Genomic DNA, 17,316 nt, shown 5'->3' with positions numbered 1-17,316 from the left:
CTCATCTAATAGTGCCTAATAATTACATGCCGATAAAGTATGGCATTTTTCTTTCTTTTTCTTTTTTGAAAGTGTCTCTTGCAACTAAAAATAGAGTTTAATGCACTTTTTGGGCAATTGAAAGTGAGTATACCAAAATCAGCATCTGAAACTTTGAGCAGTAACTCAAATTATTCAAGGCTAAATTGTTAGCGTCTTTTTGGCGCGTAAATGTTTTTGAGGCTTAAATAGACTAAAAAAGATCAAAGATTTGTAAGGGGAGGTTTAAAGAAAGAAAGATAAATCGAATAAATAACCTTTAAAAAAGAATTTCTTGGAAATATGTCATCGGAAAGCTTTACAGAAACGATCCCCAGGTATATTTTAAAAGGAAGTGATGAACCATTGAAAAAGTCAAAATTAACTTTGGAAGAAAGACACAAATTGTGTTTGTCGGTCGGTGAAGAATGCATCCAGGAGGCCGAGTTATTGGAGCTATTAAAGAGGAAGGAACATCCAATTTGCTATGACGGATTTGAACCTTCGGGAAGAATGCACATTGCTCAATGCATATTAAAAACTATTAATGTGAATAAACTAACAGAATGTGGATGTATTTTCGTATTTTACGTAGCAGACTGGTTTGCTCTGCTGAACAATAAAATGGGAGGTGACCTTGAAAGGATCAAGATAGTTGGTGAATATTTTGTTCACATTTGGAAAGCTGCGGGAATGGATATGACCAATGTAAGATTTGTTTGGGCATCAGATTTCATTAATGGTGAAGATTCAAATGAGTACTGGTTAAGAGTATTTGACATATCTAGGAAATTTAATATCACCAGAATTAAAAGATGCTGCCAAATCATGGGAAGACAAGAAAGTGATGAACAACCTTGTGCTTCAGTATTTTATCCATGCATGCAATGTGCAGATATATTCCAGCTCAAAGCAGATATTTGCCAGCTAGGGATGGATCAAAGAAAAGTTAATATGCTTGCTAGGGAATACTGTGATGTAGCTGGGATTAAACAAAAGCCAGTCATCCTCTCGCATAAAATGCTTCCAGGACTGCTTGAGGGACAAGAAAAAATGTCAAAGTCAGATACTTCTTCTGCTATCTTTGTAGAAGATACCCCTGAAGCTGTTGTTAAAAAAATCAAAAAGGCTTTCTGTCCCCCAGGAGTTATTGAAGGAAATCCGTGCATTGAATATATTAATGCCTTGGTATTCCCCAAATTTGGCCATTTCCATGTTTCCAGAAAAGAAGAGTATGGAGGCGACATTACTTTTACTACTAAAGAAGACTTCCACAAGGCATATCTTAGCGGAGATCTTCACCCTGGTGATTTAAAAAAGGGTCTTTCCGATGCACTGAATCTTATGCTACAACCAATTCGTGACCATTTTAACACTGATCCTAGGGCCAAGGAACTTTTACAACTTGTTCAGTCATTCAAAGTCACCAAGTAATCTTTTAGATTACTTCAAATCTAGAAAATTACATTAACAACTTTCCTCCCCAATATTAACTATATTTGTTTTCCTTCCATCTTCTCCTTTTTTATTGCCCCTCCCCCTCTAAATGTCCATTCTCCATTGCTCCATGCACACTCTCCACACTACCACCAAAATCTAATGTACTAATCTATATTGCATGACTTTACCGCCTAAACACGTAATTCTTATATCAAACTCACCTTTCTATTACTATCCATGTTCTCACCATCTCCCCGCCAAATACTTTTACTTTTTTTTTCGCCCCCCTACTGATAACCATTTTAAAAGGCAGTAGACAAGACGCATATATACCGGTATAAAAAATAACAAAGAAAGATTCAAAAGAAACTGGTATTTTGGCTATCGTTTTTTAAAAAAAGCTAATTAAACAAAGGAATAAAGACTTAAAGTCGGAAGTCTTTATAGATATTTAAAACCTTTTTAGATTTTTGAAATTAAATCACACAGTTTATATTGACTAGAATTCATTTAAGTTACAGTAAAATGGAATCATTTTTTGCAACCAATTCTAAAAAGTCCCAGTTCAGTGGGAACTTTTTCAACTCATCAGATTTAACCTCAGTACAACAAACTCACTTACTGAAGATGTATTCCTCCATTATCGCTGGTTCATTCGTAACAGTATTTGGTGTGACTGCATTTATTAATGGAATGGTAAGACTCAATTCACTTATTAGTCTTTTGCTTGGTATTGGGATCACATTTTATTTAACTGGATCATCATCTAACAAGAGTTCCCTCTCTATCACCCGTTTAGCAGCTTATTTGATGCTTTGCTTCGTTATTGGAAATGGACTTGGTCCCATGATCTTATTTGGGAACTATGTTAATCCTGTAATCATTCCAACAGCTCTTGTAACTACATGCATAATTTTTATTTCATTATCTTTTGGAGCTTTATTCACTAAAAAAAGACTTTCCCTTTATACAACTTCATTCATTTTTACAACTATTGCATATCTTGGACTCGTCTCGTTCTTCAATATTTTCACAAGATCCAAATTCGTTGACTCACTTCTATCATATGCTTTTGTTGTGGTCTACTCCTTTTATATATACTATGATACCCAGAAGACTCTAGAAGCTGTCACATATGGAGAAAGAGATTTTCTTCTCCACTCAATTCAACTCTATCTGGACGCTGTAAACCTCTTCACCAAAATCGTAGTCATCTTAATTAGGAAACACCAAGAAGAGGAAGATAAGCGTAGAAAAGGTGATTAGAATTCGCATGGCAATTAGTGAGGAAATCTTCCTCAAAGGCCAATGTTATCTAAAACTCTCTGAAGATGATAAATTTTAAATTTAACATTTATTATTTCACAAATAGAATCAGTATACTAACGTCTTTACTAATCTAGGTAGGAACATGATTTCTCCTTACTACAGTTAATATTCTAACTGAAATCCCAGACAAGGTTCTTCATTATACCCACTCCATTCATGCCCAGTTCTCCTTACATAGGCCCTTTCTCCGTCTTATCTCCTTTCTATTATATTTTTAATCCTTTCTTGCCTTTTTTGGAAATCTCCTATTTTAAAGAGCCAGGTGGATATATAGATGTGCATCCCAGAATCAGGTTATTCACACCTATTTTGCAAGCTTATCCACATAATTGGTACTCTATTTCCACGAATTCAGGAAACAAAAATCCATTCCAAAGTTCGTATTCCCTGTTCCACCTCCTGCTGTTCCTCCTCCCCCTGTTAGGAAGAATAAAGGAGAGCAGTCAGAGTACTCTGAAGAAAGTCCGAACCCCTGGCTGCCTCTCAGAAATGGAGGGATTACGCCCCCACTTGGCGTGATAAAGGAATTACTAGCAACATTGGTATTATCTGAGAGAGATGATGCTGAGGTCGTGGTACTGGAAGTAAACACTTTCGGCGAGTTCAGAAAATGCTCGTTGCTATGACCAACTTGTATTCCTTCAGTAGGTCCAGAGAGAGTATGGGCCTGATTCTTATCCTGATGGTGAAGACCGGTCTTCAACTGCGATGAGGATTCAACAAGGGATTCTCTCAACCTTTGGGAGGCACTCTGGTTGGCGGAGATCTGCATGGGTGAGGCAGAGTTAGGGTTTATTGGGTTACTATTATTAATATTGAAAGATGGTCCCGAAGCATTACTGGAAGCATTTGTAGAACTCTTGATGATAGATGATGCTAAGCTCCAATCTTGAGGAGCAGCTTTAGAATATGAGCGAGAATCATTCAGACATTGATTCAAGTTTTGAGGGATGGTGTTACCATTCCCTTTTGTAAAAGCCTCAAAAGGACCCACTCCCCAGGTATCGGTAATTAATTCGCCAATTTCTGGCTGGTCGAGCCACTGAAAACAGCAGTAATCCTTAGAGGATAGATTCATAGCGTTAGAAAAGTTCTCTGAGTTGGTTGATATCCAATTATTCATCTCTGAAGCCTCGTTAATCAGCTTATTATAGCTATTAAAGCTTCCAAAAAAGGGGTCATTTAGGGATGGAGAAGCCCCTTGGGAGCCCTGGAACGAACAAGAGTCCAAAACTAACCCAGGAATCCCCACTGTTGGATGCCTCTCGGAGCTGCCTTTTTCCAGATAGGTACCCCCGAGTTGATTAAACCCTGCCGAAGTCGAAGTTGCAACAGAATTTACTCGGAACCCGGCATCCTTTTCATTTTGGAACACCTGGAAAGTCGCCGTCTTGGAAGGAGGTGGAGGAGGTGGGGGTACAAGATACCTAACTGATTGTTGCTGTTGTTGCTCCCCTCCTGTCTGGAAAGAAGGCTTTCCAAATATGGAGTTGTTTCTACTCGAAGATTGTAAGGTTGCCAGAGGAACGGTGGAACCCTGGCTAACCCTAGAAGTATACTTCTGAGGCTGATGAAAACCACAATGTGAAGATACCAAATCAGGGAGGCTCTGCAACATTGAGGCTCCTGTAAACCCTGTAGACTGAGCAGAGCCAACACCTCCCTGAGGATGTTCGAGATGGGCAGAGCCAAATGTATTGTGAGAATTTCTTACAGATCCACCAGAGAATGAGGGACCTGGAGAAATTGTAGAAACTCGTAGGCAATCCTCAGACACAACTGTTAAATCTGACTTAGAAAAACCTTCAACACTTGGTACGCCTGCCCCACCAGCTGCAACCCCAAATCCTGGTATGTTTCCAATAGTTCCAACATTTCCAAAACTTCCAATATTAACAGAGTTACTTACCCCAGAAATACTAGAGAGTCCGGATGAGTTAACCAAACACCCTCCTATTCCAGTCCCAGTAGAGCTGCAGGAGTTGGCTATGGAAGAACTGTTAGTTGAAGATTTGTACCTCTTACCTCTTTTTCTCTCCTTATGTTGGAAATGGCAAAAACAACAAAGGACGCCATTCCTACATTTCTTGTTAGTCTTATTGACGAAAACACAAGGCTTGCAAAGACCTAAAACGTGAGTGAAAGACCCCAGAGAAAGTGAAACATCGCCAGGATCCTTAACCCCTGAACCAGATTCTTCCTGCTGTTGGGATTCGCCTTTAACTGTCTCACTCTGAATAAGAAGACTTTCAAATATATGGCTTGGCCAGGAGACATCAAAGTACTTGAGAAGAACCCCCAAAATTGAGGGAGTACTGGCAACATTGGCCAGATTAAGTCCGCTTGGATGTTCAGTTGTATTGATTATATCTCCTATTGTATACTGAGCGGTTTCCTTCCCAAGAAGGATTCCATAGCTTGGGAACGGAAGCTTCCCCAAAAGGAACTGAGAGCTTAATGCATTCTCAGCATTCCTCATTTCTTTAGCCTCTACGGAATCTAACCCTCCTGCAAATTCCTTGATAAGACCCTTAGAATTAGTTCCCAGCCTTTCGATTAAGTGGTCGCCAGCTTCAACTGATGGGTCTATAAGCTTCAAAATCTCCCTCACAGCTTGCAACTCCAACTCTTCTCTGTGAGAATCGCTAATGCAGGACCTATAAAGAAAGAGATGCGATACAAGCAGCTCTTTCGAAGGAGTTGTAGACTCTCCAGAAGCTGGGGAAGAGTCTAACATGATACTTGAGCACCCATTAATCCCCACAGCTGTACAAGAACTTGATGATAATTCCACACTATTTTGAAGCCTCCACCTGATGCAAACCAAAACAATGTATCTAAGTTCGGATATAGATATTAGAAAAGATTCGGTTAAGGCCCCCTCCCCTTCTATGCCAGAGTCTTTTGTCTTCTGGCTGGCAGATTGGAAGTTATCCAAAATAGGAGGGCCTGGAACTCCGCAGTTTGGAGAAGAATCACCAAATTGAACCTTTATTCCAGAAAGGTTCTGACTCAAATCTGACGCAGAAACTAAGTTACAACCAGACTCTGCTCCATACACAAGATTTGTACTTTTTAAAGTCTCAATTCCCCCATTCTCATTTGAAATTCTTTCTTCGAAACTCATTGGTATTCGAACAGCCTAATGGTCATTTCACTAAAAGATTTTCTTTTTTCCAATATGGGTGTATTTACTCCCTCAGCCTAGAGACGTTCACTGTAAGAAACAGCTCCAGGGCTTAATCCCTAGTCTGTTCAGAAGTGACGAAAGCTTCCCTATTATAGATTTTGCTATTTTTCAAAATAATCTCTTACTTACCACACAATTTAGTCTTTTAAAATTATTTTTCTGAATCTCCCTGGCTCCCGTAATCCTTTTATGTTACATTGATTTTCCAAAGTAAAACCGTTTATTTCCAACCTTCAAGGCTGAAATACTCCTATTGCTTGTTTCTTTGTTTATTGATTTTACATTTATATTTATTTGTAGTATATAAAAGAATTTTATTCCTCTTAAAGCTAAAAAAAATCTGTGTATTTTTGTGAGGAGTCTAGTTACCTCTCTTTAATTACTTGTATTATGACACACTTATTTAATACTTTATTTATTAACACTATGCTGATACCTGTATTATTTAACTTATTCCCACCTTATGACCCTTACGTATAAATCTCAAGTTCCACACTTCTCACACCACTCTTGTTATTTGCTGTACCTCAAAATCTCAAACCAAATTTCACGCGTAAATTTCTTACGTTTATTTAATTATTTGCCACAAATTACCTCGCACGTATATTTACATATATGTAAGTACACATTTAAATTTGTCTTAAATCCCCCATTTTTCTGCTCTGATCGCATACACAGTTTTGTATCTATTAAGTCCCGCGCTTAAAACTCAACCTTATCCTCTCATTCAACCCCAATTTTATATTTGAGTTACCTCTTGATTACTTTCAGTTACCCTCACACTTTGCAGCGCGCCTTGCCCACACATTCCCGCCTAAAAGTTTGAGCGGGAGACTTTATTTAAGTTGTTATAGAGAAAGCTTTGTGTTACCTATTTCTCAAGAAACAGTCTTCCGCCCTTATTGTAAACTTCTCCTCTGTCTACCATGTTGTTTATTGCTTGAACGTGTTGTGGCCATGTCAGAGTGTGTTGTGTGTCAGAACTTGGGGATGTCCCAGAGTCATGATTGCCACAAGAGTCTTGTTCTAAGTGTTTGTCTTCACTTTGGCCTGCAATCGCTGCTCTGACTCTCCCAAAGAGCACAGCCGGAGCCATTGCACCGTTTAGTTGAAGTGTTGCTCTGATAAGTAGTTCACACTCCTTTATAATATCGTATTTGGCGTGTTCCCTTTCTTTGCTGGACCTGGCGTTACCAGGGGAAGAATCAAATCCATGATTCTCTTCATCTAATACAGTGGGAGTCGTAAAGTAGCAATATTTTTCCAAGTAGGTTTCTGAAAAACCAATCATTGGAGGTAGATTTCCTCCGCTCACGGAGCTTCCGGGTTTGTTTTCCCCTAGTTTTGAAGAGGAGGGCCCATCAAAGCTTGAAGTTCCTCCTTGATGCCTTAAATCTTGTAATAAGTCCTTTCCTTTGAACGAAATTGTTGTAGTAATTATTCCAGTTGGGAAATTTAGATTTAGGTCTTCATCTTCTTCATCACATTCTTCTTCTTGTATACCATAATCATCAGTTTCTTTGTGCTCTATTGTTAGGTACTGGCCATTGCAAGTCTTTTCTTTATCCTCCCTCCTTGCTCTCTCACTGGATATCTCTTCTGATTCTTCAAGAAAACCCCTTTTCGGAGTCTCCATAAGGCTTGATATTGTAAAGCTTTTCTTGAGGGAGTTACTTCTTTGACAATTTAAACCACCAAATGAAGAGGTTTTACTTCTATTCAGAATATTATTGAAGTCTAACATTACTGTCATGTCGTTAACTTCGGAATTAAGACCACCTTCTCTCCTTGAACTACTGAAGCTTTCGTCTACATTTAATGTAGACGTATCTTGGCATTGTTCTTGTTCCTCAAAACCTGCTTCTTTCCTAACTTTAACGTTGCTAAATGTTTGTGGAATATCAAAACACTCCAACCCTTCCTCCTTAATAGTCATTTGAATAATTCCTTTTGACAACATGTTTTCAACACTCCAACGGAGAGTCTGTTCATCCAACCTAAAATGATTCAAAAGATCCATAAAAGTGATTATAACTTCTTCTTCTTTGTCTAATAATGCTTTATCTATATGAACAGAAGATCTTTCAGTAGCTTTTGGACTGATTGTAAACCAATTTAAAATAGAATTTGAACTTATCAGTTTATCCGAATCAAGGAATCCATCCTTTGAAGCTCCACGTTCTGAACAATCCAAATTCTTTTCTGGACGTTTGCTTGAGATATAGTCATATATGCTTATTTGAAGAAAATTCAAAGTTACATTACTTTTCACAGTACCATCCATTGCTGTTAAGTCTACCAGGCCAATTCCGTATCCGCTATAACAGTTGAAAGTCCTTCCAGGATGCTCTCTTTCAAAAAATTGCCTATATTCTTCAATTTCATCCTGTATTACTGAAGCCAAAGGAAAAGTGTCTTCCCTTATTTCCATGTTAATTACACTTTGTGACCAATAACTCCTTGATATTGTAAATACTGCCACGGTTGGTTTTGAATCATCAGTAATCCTTGACTCTTCTCTATAACTGATGTACTCTTTATTATCAGAAATTGAGCCACTTATATCTTGCAAAATTATGCTACAATTAGTTAGTAATTGTTGTTCATCTTTACTATTAAGCTTTGAGCCTACAAAATTTCCTTTAAGCAAGTTATCTCCACTTCTACCATCTATAGTCATCTTTATCATTTCATAGACTGATTCATCCTTCTGAAAACGCCTCTCATCAATCTTCCAAGTATACTCATCAATTATACTACCTTTTCCCCCTTCATCCACTGAATGTGACTCAAATCCCACGTCTTGCCAACTCCCAATTACCTTTGAGGCCAAGTTAAAGATATAATCGTATAATAGAGTTAAATTACTACCATAAATATGAGAAATCCAATTTAGTACCAATTTTATCTGAGGACTCTGAAAACTTTGTGAATAGTCCTGAATTTCATCAAATGATCTTTCAAACAAACCTCTACACTCATTTCTGTAATTTGGATTGCATATTGAAAATTGAGGGTAAACACCCTCATCGGAACAACTTATAGGCATTATAATCTCAGAATCACTCATAGCTGGAGAGCAATTCTCAAGCATTAATGGCATCCAACTGACTATACATTGTGTTGTATCCCCTCTTTGTCTCAAAGCATCCCCAAACCTAGTCAAAGTTTTGTCCATCCATTCATTTGGGAAATCCAATAATAACAAAAATATAATTGATTTGACATAAAACCCTACAATCATTGAGGTTTCCACGTGTAAATGAAGCAACTTTCCATTCACATAATTTAAGATCTCCCTTGAAATCTCAGAGTACCAAACCTCTTTTAAGATATCACTACTTGGTAAGTAGTTCATAGTGATATAAAGGTCTAAAATTGCACTTTTACTTGCTGGAAAATCAGTGATTAGCTCTACAACTCTTCTTTTCAGACTCCAATTATATTCCATGTAAAACTCCTCAAATATAATTTGAAATGTCAAATCACAATTCACTGGCTCAAACTCTTTCTCTCTAATCTTACTATCTACTTGGTAATCAGCCATTATTGCATTTTTCTTAAAAATATTCTCCTGATTCAGTGATTTTGGATCCTTAGCTTTAATATAACAAAATCCTCCATCCAATAAACCCATTAAAATTGGTCCCATAAACTCGTGAACATATTTGGAATATATTCTCAGATTGCTCTCCTCAGTCTTCCTTCCTTCTAAAAACAACACAGTACTGACAGAATGAATCTTGAACATGGAAATTACTCTTTGTTTCCAGAAATGCTCGAGACCTATTAGCCTCATCAAAATTGGAAGATCTCCAAGTCTGGTCATCAAAGTTATGTCTTTAATTCCATTATACATATAATCTGCCCCTTTTTCCTCTGAACAAAAAAGTAGCCAAATTAACTCATCTAATAGAGTTGTATGAATCCTTGAAAGAGTTTCAAGTGAAAATTCTGAGACATTTGTAGTTAAATCATCCAAAATTGGACCTTGGGAAATCACTTTGAGAATCTCTTGTATCTTTCTTTTGTCACAATAATCCTTATCTTCAACATTGTTGTATTGTACACCTTCTACTCCATTATTGTTGCTAAATCCTGAATTTGTCTGGTCCAGGTATTTTTCACCAATGTTGGAACCAATCAGGTTGATTAATAATTCCAATGTCTCAAAATCTAAATTTGATGGAAATGAGCCATTTAAACTCAATACCTTAGATGCTTTGTGCTCATAGAGATGCTGAAGATCCTCTAATCTGGACTTGCAAATCTCCATTCTTTTTTTTGTATCACCAAATGAATTATTGATCATAATTCTTAGTAAAATTTCCCTCATAATTAAAGGATTTATTTCGTTCTTAATTGAAAAGTCATCACTATTGAGCATCTTCTCAGATAAAGAAGTTATAATCCCAAATATGTATTTACCAAATATCGAATCAAGTCCAGGAGGAATGCTTTCAATGAATAATAGGCGAATCTTTGTCATAAAACTATAAATCACCCTACGAAGAGGAGATTCACTGAGATTATTAGGAAAAACTTCATCATTCAGTGAAAAGCAACTGTTCAAAAAAATAATCTTCTCTTCAACTGGAATATTAACCAGAGAAGCTGCTCCATATAGAACAAAAACAATATTCCATAGTAACCTTACCAAGCCAAAAACCAAACAGGTGTGAAAAGGGAGAATACTTTTATCAACAGGAGCAATGATCCTATTATCTTTAGAATAGTACTTATTCTCATTTAAGCTTTCACCCACAGAATTTGTGTCGTTACTTGTCATTCTCGAATCTATTGTATCAACATCACCAAGTAGAAGCAAAGTAGTCCAAAAAAATGTGATCTCCTTTGAAAGTACATAATCCAGAGAATTACCTAAAAAGTTTTCTAGGATTTGTATCGAAAGGTCATTTCTGTATATACAATCTAAAGCTTCTATTATTTCTGGAGTTTCCAACTTTGAGACCAATCTTTCAAGCTGTAATTTGCTTTCTGGAAACTTTCGACTTGATTTAAAACCACTCAAAGTCTCATCCTGATGATTTTCAACTTGTTCATATGTCTGAGAATTGTACAGATATTCATCTAAAACTTTATTAATGTCACTTAAAAAACTTTTGGCTGATATACTAACCACAACCCACGCTTCCAAAACATGTTCAGACAACTCAGAAAGGTTATCTGCTTTGGAAGGCTCCGAAATATTCTCAGTAACCAAATGTTCTGTGATCATGATTGATTTAATTATTAACCACCTTTTTAATGTGTTCAGGGCCTCTGCTTTTGGTCATCCCAAGTTAATTTACTTACATGCCTCCGAGCCCCCCACGCATATTTGGTGAGTTAGGGCCCCCCTTGCACCTTATGAACCGGCTTTTTTTTAGATAAGGAAAAAGTAAATATTAAAAAGCCTTGGAAATCCAGACTATAAGAAGCTCCTCAGATATCAGGGATGTCAAAAAGAACTAAGGCTTTAGCCAGAGACCCTGAGGGGTTTGTAATCCCAGAGAAGCTGCGTGGTACTCCCAGCCCCGAAACAGATCCAAATCTTAAAGAAAACTGGCCAATTTCAAATAACCAAATATCAAAACTGAACTTCTCTAGGACACAGCTTCAAACCAGATGTAGGCTTTTCAAAACAATTAGATCTGCTCTTGAAAACCCAAAACAGTCCAAGGCTATCACAAACTCAGTGTTTAACCAAATAAGAAAAGGACTATTCGAACTCCCAAGCCATTCATCATTTACCTCAAGTCTGAAGGAAATTATAAAATTGATTTTAGAAGGAGGAGGAATTCCAAGCGTGTTTTTACAGTCAGTCTCGGATTGGACAGGATCAGATTCTGCTGAGAAATGTCTTGAAAACTTAATTTTTGATCTTCAAGATAATAACACTTCTATACTTCAATACTACCCAATTAAGCCCAAGAAGCCTTCTGATTTTCACTTTTCTGAAATATTTACTGATTTCTTTCTTGGAATTGGTGATGCATTATGCAAAAGTATTGTAAAAGATATCCATCTTGAGTCTATTTCAATTACATGTAGATGGGTTAAAACAATAGCAAATGCATCAATTAGACCTCTAAGACATTCAGGATGTGTTGCTTTGAATGGGATTTTAAGGAGTCTTATTTCAACCAAACTTGAGCTCTTAGAAAAGCTCTCCAGATTCAAAATCCAACTTGAAAATGAATCTCCAGGTACTGGAGCTAAAGAAAGTCTGGAAGAAGAGCTATCTAAAGCCAGTAAATTATGTGAAAAACTGGATAATCTTATTAAAGATATAGTATCTGACTCTTGGATCTCAAGAGCTCAAGATGTGAGCCCAGATATACGTAATAACTGCCTTTGCAATCTTTCTGAAGGTATTTTACAACCACATATGGCTAATATAGTTTGTGAATCTGAAATCCCCTCATTGCTTATTGGCCTTCTTCCAGAAGAACTGAACTCTAATCGTATTCAAATTCTTCGTTCTATTTTGATTTGCATAGAGACTGAAGAAATACTTAAGAAATGTAGTGTAATTTTGACGGAAAAGTCTTTTCTAAGAAGCCTTAAGAATTTGGTTGCTCTTGCCTCTAAGCTACCTTCTGATTCTGAAGTCTCTTCATGCGGAGAATTAGCGCTTAGAGTATTAATAGGTCTTCTTAAGAACGAACTTCTTCACGAAGAATTTGTTGATGAAATTGTAGACTTACTTTGGCTTGGCCCATCTTCGGCAGAGATCAGCTCCCTTCTTGCTGAATTTGTTGACTCTTCCCTTTTTGAAGGTGGAATTTCTCACGAAAATATTGAATCACGGGAGCTAATTGATCTTGCAAACCACCAAATTGATAACAAAAAAATCAGAAGTTTAATGAATTTAGACGGGCTCAAAACTCTTGAACCTAGCAGAATTAGATCGGATTTGCAAACCTTACTGGAGTTTATTCACGAATTTGGAAGAGATTTAGTTGTTCTTACGCACAGATGTGTAAATGCTTTTTGGTCCAAAGCTCCTTGTGTTAGAGACTCAAAGTTCCTTGTGGAGATGCTTCTAGCAACAGAATGCTCATCAAGTTCCCAACTTGAACCATTAGATGAAGGGATGAGGAAAGCTCTGCTGCTAGTTTTACATGCTAATGTTTCTCGGATTGAAGATTTATTACTTATGGAATCTCAAGATATTTCAAACTCATCATATTTTAAATCCGAGTCCTTATTGTGTAAATACAGAGCATTCATTGTTATTTCTGTGATTCTTGAATATATGGAACCTCTGATTTTATTACACGAACAAAATATTGATTGTCTTACAATCTTACTTTCAATATTCTCAATATGTATAAGTCTTTATTGCAGAACAGCACAAGATAAAGAGAACTCAAGTTTCATTCCGTCTGGAATGAAACATTTTCCCCTTAAAAAGCTTATAGCTCTTCTTAATAGCCACACTGACTCAAGAGTTATTGATGGAATTTGCATGACTTTTTCTCCAATTGTCAATCTAGATTGTAAAAATCTTCTATTTAATGAAAGCTCTTTAATTGATATTAAATCAGAGATTGGACTCCTTAATAAAAATTTTGTAAACACTTTCTTCACATCTGGAAGAGAGTTTCTGGCAAATACAGACGGACTTTTGTACTCTGATGTAGCTGAAAATACATCCAAGTCGAAAAAATCTAAGAAATCTTCAACAAAACCCAATAATCCACAAAACTCTGTGTTAAATACGATGTGTAACTTCAGAAAAGCTTTTGGAGTTGTTAAATACCTTACCACTATTAATATATACCTGTCAAATCAGTTCAGAGATAACTTATCATCATATAAATCTTCAGAGATGTCACCAGAACAAGGATCAGGGGTTCCCTTATCATTTGAAACTCTTTTTGAGGTTCTTGAAAGAGCTGAAAGAATCATTCAACTGAATCTTGATCAAATTCTCACGCATCAATGTACTCAACTATATAGTCTTACACTTGATATGATAACCACAGGATATGCTCACCTTGTCCAAGATCTTCTACAAGGAATAGATGCTGAGTCCATTGATAATAATGAAATGGATCTTGAGAATAACCAAGCAAGCGAAAATAGTTACCTCACTTTAAATAATCTCAAAGAATCTACAATTGATATTTATAAGGCTGTGAGACACAAGCTAAGCAGTATTTTACTTGAGTCCCTTAGAAATAATATCAAGCACAAATCAGTAAATAACCAATGTCTCAACTTAATTAGCCTTCTTTCTATGTGTTCTATTCTTGTGATGATGGGACTTCAGGGGACTGTTGAAAACAACTTGCAAGATCCAGATGGAGAATGTGAGGTTAAATGGAGTCTCACAGATTCTGAATTAGCGTTAATTACTAAAGAGTTAATTTACTGGACTTGTTCAAATCGTGTTAAGAATATAGATGATTTTAAACCCTCGAAACTTTCATCTTCTTTGATCGAAGGGTTTAATAATATTTTGAACTTTTCTGATAAAGACAAACCGTACTACTTACTTTACCCAAGCTGCAGAATTTTTGAACCTCTGGATAATTTAAAAGATGAATCATTTGTAACAACACCTGAGACTTTGGACACCTATAAGAATAAACTCAACGATTTCCTTAGTCATCCATTTTCACCAGGATGTATTCTTGCCATAATATCTGTTTCTTCCCAGTATAAAACCACATCACAAGTCTTTACTCCAATTCTCGTAAATTACTTGACAGATATTGAGGATATTATGATTAATAACTATTATTTGGAAACCATTCAAGCAAATTTGGGATCTGAATCAAACAAGGAAAGAATTGCATTTTCGAATAATTTCATCAAATTTGCATTATTCAGAGAAGGCCAAGAGAATTTAGGTGTATTTACTTGTATTTTAATTTGTCTCATTATTTCTTATGTCCAAGATAATCACATGAGAGCCCAACAACTTAGTAAAAAACTTTTCCCAACATTATCTTCCAGGATTGGATGGAAAAAATTAGAAGAATTAATTAAATCCAACTCATCAGATCTCTCAAGATCAATTCTTGAATGCTTGCGATTTTCTCTTTTTGGAGAGATATCACTTCCAGTATTTGCAGACATTATTTCAAGAGATGAACTTATTGAGAAGAGCATCAAAACAAAAGGAATTATTAATCTCTTCTTAGATTTTCTCACAACCCAAAATGCTCCAGGAGGAAAAACCGTGATCAGTACGCTTTCTACTCCAGAAATCCAAAGAATTCTGGATCAGGCTAAAGCTCTTTGCGATTTTGATGGAAAAAATTCATCCAGTGGTGGTAGGCTTTCAATTATCTTGAATAAGGAACTCTTTGATAATGATGTAATGAATTTCTTAGATGTTATTTCGGGCCAATCTGTCAAGAAAACTTCCAATAAGAACAAAAGCTCCTACAAGCAGACCACTAATACAGATTCTGAAGATAATTCGTTGAATTTTTCAGGGGAAAACAACATCACTGGCTCATCAAAATGTAAATATAGGCCAAAAAGAAAAAGACCTTCAAGAGCTTCAAAATCAAAAGTTATATACTTGGAAGATGATGAAGATGGTGTTGATTTTGATAGTGAAATAGAAGATGAAATTATTGAAGATTCCAACTCATCTGATAATGAGAACGAACTCGAAGTTGAGAACGACTAGTGGTGGCTTCCATTTGTTTATTATAAATATTAATCTAGCTCATTATAAAATCGATATTACTTTTTGGCTTGTTAAAGTATTTTCCAATAATTATTGAACGAGAATAAAATAAAGTAAAATAAAGGGTTCACAATTACTCCTACTTATTTGATGTTTATTTGATCTGGAATACATCAGACTTCATTTCTCCATCTACAAAGTATCTTTCCGTGCATATTTACAACTGTATCTTTACTTCTACATCCCCAATATAAACCAAAGGCTGCTGTACTATTGTCATTATGAAAGGTTTCTTTATTAATATCCCAAAGAGCCCCAGGACCAGATCCTAACATATATGGTCTATTCAATTCTTCTTTCGAAAGCTCTTCTGAGAACGCAATTCTTGAAATGTTCTTGTATGCGAGATAACCTGAAATCAAAATATCATCCGTAAAGAACATGTGATTAATAGTTTCTGCAGGACAATTATTCTTTAGCGTTAGAATATCTTTACTAATGAATTTCTTTTGAAGAAAGTATGTCCCAACTCCACTCAAAAGATCCACACTTCTAATCACGAAATTTGCACTCTTTTGATCGTGGCTTACTCTGTGAAGTCTGTCTGTTCTATACGTTGGATCACATTTATCATGAAAAGCTTGTCCTCTCCTTCCCAAAGCTGCTTCTGGAAACTTCTCATGAACATAAATATAGTCACAAACTAAATGCCTTGAGTATCTCGTATCATCATCAAGTATTACTAGTCCCGCATCTTCTGGAATATTACCAATTTCTATGGGTAAAAGGAACTTTGTTGCTGGACCATAATCCTTTCCTCTTAAAATTCTCAACAGGGGGAATCTGTTTTTGTCTTGCAAATAGTTCGGAATTGGGGGATACTCCTCTCCCGTCCTTTCAAAAAAATATGGGACAGATAAAATGATTTCCTTAATACCATAAGTCTGTTTGTGTAACAAGTCCAGATACTTACCCAAATTATTAATCCTTTTTGGTGTTGTTGTAAGTAATATATATACTGGACCTTCAAAACTATACTTACATGGAAACAAAATTGAATTCAAAACAAATCCGTTCTTTGACTCCTCTTTAATTATTAACTCTTTTGCTGTCATATTCTTCTCATTTGCCTCTACATATTTAGCAACCTTATTAATTGAAGCACCAATTGTGTCGAACATATCTTTGCTTTCTGACAACTTAAGTGAAATTCTGTGAATTGAATCGTTTAGCTTCTCAAATTCATAGAAACCTCTTTTAGTTACTCCATCTTTTTCTTCCAACTCAAAAAACATTCCTTTGCTTCGGCTTTCAACATATTTGTTCGTATTTACTAACATGAAAAAGGTTGTTCCCATAAATATTAGTATTGACAATCCAAAAACAAGTATTTGGAACTTTATTGCCTTACTACTTGTGAAATCATTAAGGTGAAAACTCATCCTTCAATATTTCCTTAATTATACTTAAATTCTAATCTAATAAATAATTTTATTCAAGAAAAAAAAAAATAATTTTGGAAATTTTAGAATTAATTAATCACCCTTGATAACTAGTCAATTTTCAGTAAACAAATACATACCGGTGTTTACATGCAATTTTACATGCAGTTCATGTGATAATATATAAGCTTCCACGTACTAAATATTTACTCGATTTATTCTTTAAATATTTAGTATTAAGT

General features: G+C 35.9%; 6 protein-coding genes across 6 annotated transcripts; 3 read left to right on the top strand and 3 right to left on the bottom strand.

Moving 5' to 3' along the window:
* Positions 1–321: 321 nt before the first annotated feature.
* cubi_02425 (tyrosyl-tRNA synthetase) lies at positions 322–1,452 on the top strand (the record flags this gene model as incomplete). Its single annotated transcript, XM_029019436.1, has 1 exon — positions 322–1,452. The coding sequence occupies one exon, from the start codon at positions 322–324 to the stop codon at positions 1,450–1,452; it is 1,131 nt and encodes a 376-aa protein (XP_028874557.1).
* A 531-nt stretch (positions 1,453–1,983) lies between these two features.
* Positions 1,984–2,724, top strand: cubi_02424 (BAX inhibitor-1; the record flags this gene model as incomplete). Its single annotated transcript, XM_029019435.1, has 1 exon — positions 1,984–2,724. One exon carries the CDS (start codon positions 1,984–1,986, stop codon positions 2,722–2,724), a length of 741 nt encoding a protein of 246 aa, XP_028874556.1.
* A 400-nt stretch (positions 2,725–3,124) lies between these two features.
* cubi_02423 (uncharacterized protein) lies at positions 3,125–5,914 on the bottom strand (the record flags this gene model as incomplete). Its single annotated transcript, XM_029019434.1, has 1 exon — positions 3,125–5,914. One exon carries the CDS (start codon positions 5,912–5,914, stop codon positions 3,125–3,127), a length of 2,790 nt encoding a protein of 929 aa, XP_028874555.1.
* A 934-nt stretch (positions 5,915–6,848) lies between these two features.
* On the bottom strand, positions 6,849–11,216 carry cubi_02422 (uncharacterized protein; the record flags this gene model as incomplete). Its single annotated transcript, XM_029019433.1, has 1 exon — positions 6,849–11,216. One exon carries the CDS (start codon positions 11,214–11,216, stop codon positions 6,849–6,851), a length of 4,368 nt encoding a protein of 1,455 aa, XP_028874554.1.
* Positions 11,217–11,435: 219 nt separating this feature from the next.
* On the top strand, positions 11,436–15,632 carry cubi_02421 (nuclear protein SA-1 related protein; the record flags this gene model as incomplete). The annotated part of the gene is made up of 1 exon (XM_029019432.1): positions 11,436–15,632. One exon carries the CDS (start codon positions 11,436–11,438, stop codon positions 15,630–15,632), a length of 4,197 nt encoding a protein of 1,398 aa, XP_028874553.1.
* A 173-nt stretch (positions 15,633–15,805) lies between these two features.
* Positions 15,806–17,074, bottom strand: cubi_02420 (uncharacterized protein; the record flags this gene model as incomplete). Its single annotated transcript, XM_029019431.1, has 1 exon — positions 15,806–17,074. One exon carries the CDS (start codon positions 17,072–17,074, stop codon positions 15,806–15,808), a length of 1,269 nt encoding a protein of 422 aa, XP_028874552.1.
* Positions 17,075–17,316: the final 242 nt, after the last annotated feature.

Source organism: Cryptosporidium ubiquitum (assembly GCF_001865345.1).
Source record: "Cryptosporidium ubiquitum isolate 39726 chromosome Unknown contig_4, whole genome shotgun sequence".
In the NCBI taxonomy this organism is placed as follows: Eukaryota; Apicomplexa; class Conoidasida; order Eucoccidiorida; family Cryptosporidiidae; genus Cryptosporidium; species Cryptosporidium ubiquitum.
The sequence above is the reverse complement of the archived record's forward strand: the minus strand, read 5'-3'. Positions and strand labels throughout refer to the sequence as shown.